Source organism: Coptis chinensis, chromosome 6 (genome assembly GCF_015680905.1).
Source record: "Coptis chinensis isolate HL-2020 chromosome 6, ASM1568090v1, whole genome shotgun sequence".
Classification (NCBI taxonomy): domain Eukaryota; kingdom Viridiplantae; phylum Streptophyta; class Magnoliopsida; order Ranunculales; family Ranunculaceae; genus Coptis; species Coptis chinensis.
In genome coordinates, this window is record NC_141461.1 from 82,258,998 (window position 1) to 82,260,263 (window position 1,266).

The 1,266-nt window shown below is 38.3% G+C and overlaps 1 protein-coding gene across 1 annotated transcript; it reads left to right on the forward strand.

Annotated features, from left to right (window-relative positions):
• Positions 1–506: 506 nt before the first annotated feature.
• Positions 507–1,266, forward strand: LOC147494823 (uncharacterized). The gene is made up of 2 exons (XM_086568253.1): positions 507–998; positions 1,096–1,266. Exons 1-2 carry the CDS (start codon positions 507–509, stop codon positions 1,264–1,266), a joined length of 663 nt encoding a protein of 220 aa, XP_086424379.1.

The following is a 1,266-nucleotide window of genomic DNA, read 5'->3' on the forward strand; positions in this document are numbered from 1 at the left end:
GTTATGACTCCTAGAATTTCTGCACCAACACCAAATGCATTTTCTCAACTATCCCAAGCTAAAGAGGGAGATGATATCACTCTTTTGGAGATAAAAAGAAGGGTTGCGAAGAAAGGTAAAAAAAAACCTACGAAGGTGGCGTCCAAACCAAAACAAGTTAAGAGAAAACATCAGAAAGGTAAGAAGTTGACTTCGAAAGACAAGGGAAAAAGTGTAATCATTGATGAAGAGGAGGAAAACTTCTGGGCAGAATTGGCTAGGCTTAAGGCGACTGGTTTTGAGGATGAGCTGGATGATGATCTTGAGAGAGAGAGAGAGTTCCATTGGTTGTACCAGCAAACCCTTCATTTCAAGTAGGAAAGGCAATTATCATTGATGGTCTTCACCCTGAAGAGGGCTACCATAGCTCACACTCATCTGAAGATGAGAGGGAGTTTGAGATACCACCAGGTGATGAATATTACTACTTTGAAGCTGAAACTTCTAATGTGTACTTTGAACCATAGATGGAGATGTCAAGGACTGAAGTAGTTGAGTTGAAGCTTGGTATGGAGTGGCCAACCATTACTGCTTTACGACATGACATTAAGACAATTTGCATACGGAACATATTTGAAGCATTTTTAGTTAAAGATGAGTCTTACAAGATTAGAGCTTTATGTAAATGCATAGGATGTCCATGTTTAGCTTATTGGAGGCGCAAGGATAATGGGTTCACAATGAAGTTGAAGACACTATTCAATGTGCACACATGTTCAGCTGATATAGATCATAAGAACAGTATGGTAGATGCCAATTGGGTGTCAAGAGTAATGGAAGACCATATGAAGGTGCACTACAAGTCAACAACACCACGGAATATAATAGATGAAGTAAGACAGAAATACCATGTTGCCATCAGCTACTGGACTGCTTGGCATGCAAGGATCAAATGTTTAACACAAATTCATGGTGATTATGGTGAAAGTTACAACCTGGTTTCTGTGCTATGTGATCAGGTATATGCTTCAACTTAGTTTATGTTCATGTTTATGTTCAACTTAGTTTATGTGATCATATTAATTTGGGTTATATGATTTAATGATATGTGATCAGGTAATGCAAAGTAACCCAGGCTCTCTTGCCACTTACACTAGAAATGAAGATAGTTTGGAATTTGAGGACTTGTGTATTTGCTTCACTGCTTCATTATATGGTTTTCTGAATGCCTGTAGACCAATTATTGGATTAGATGGTTGTTTCTTAAAAGGGAAGTATGGAGGATAG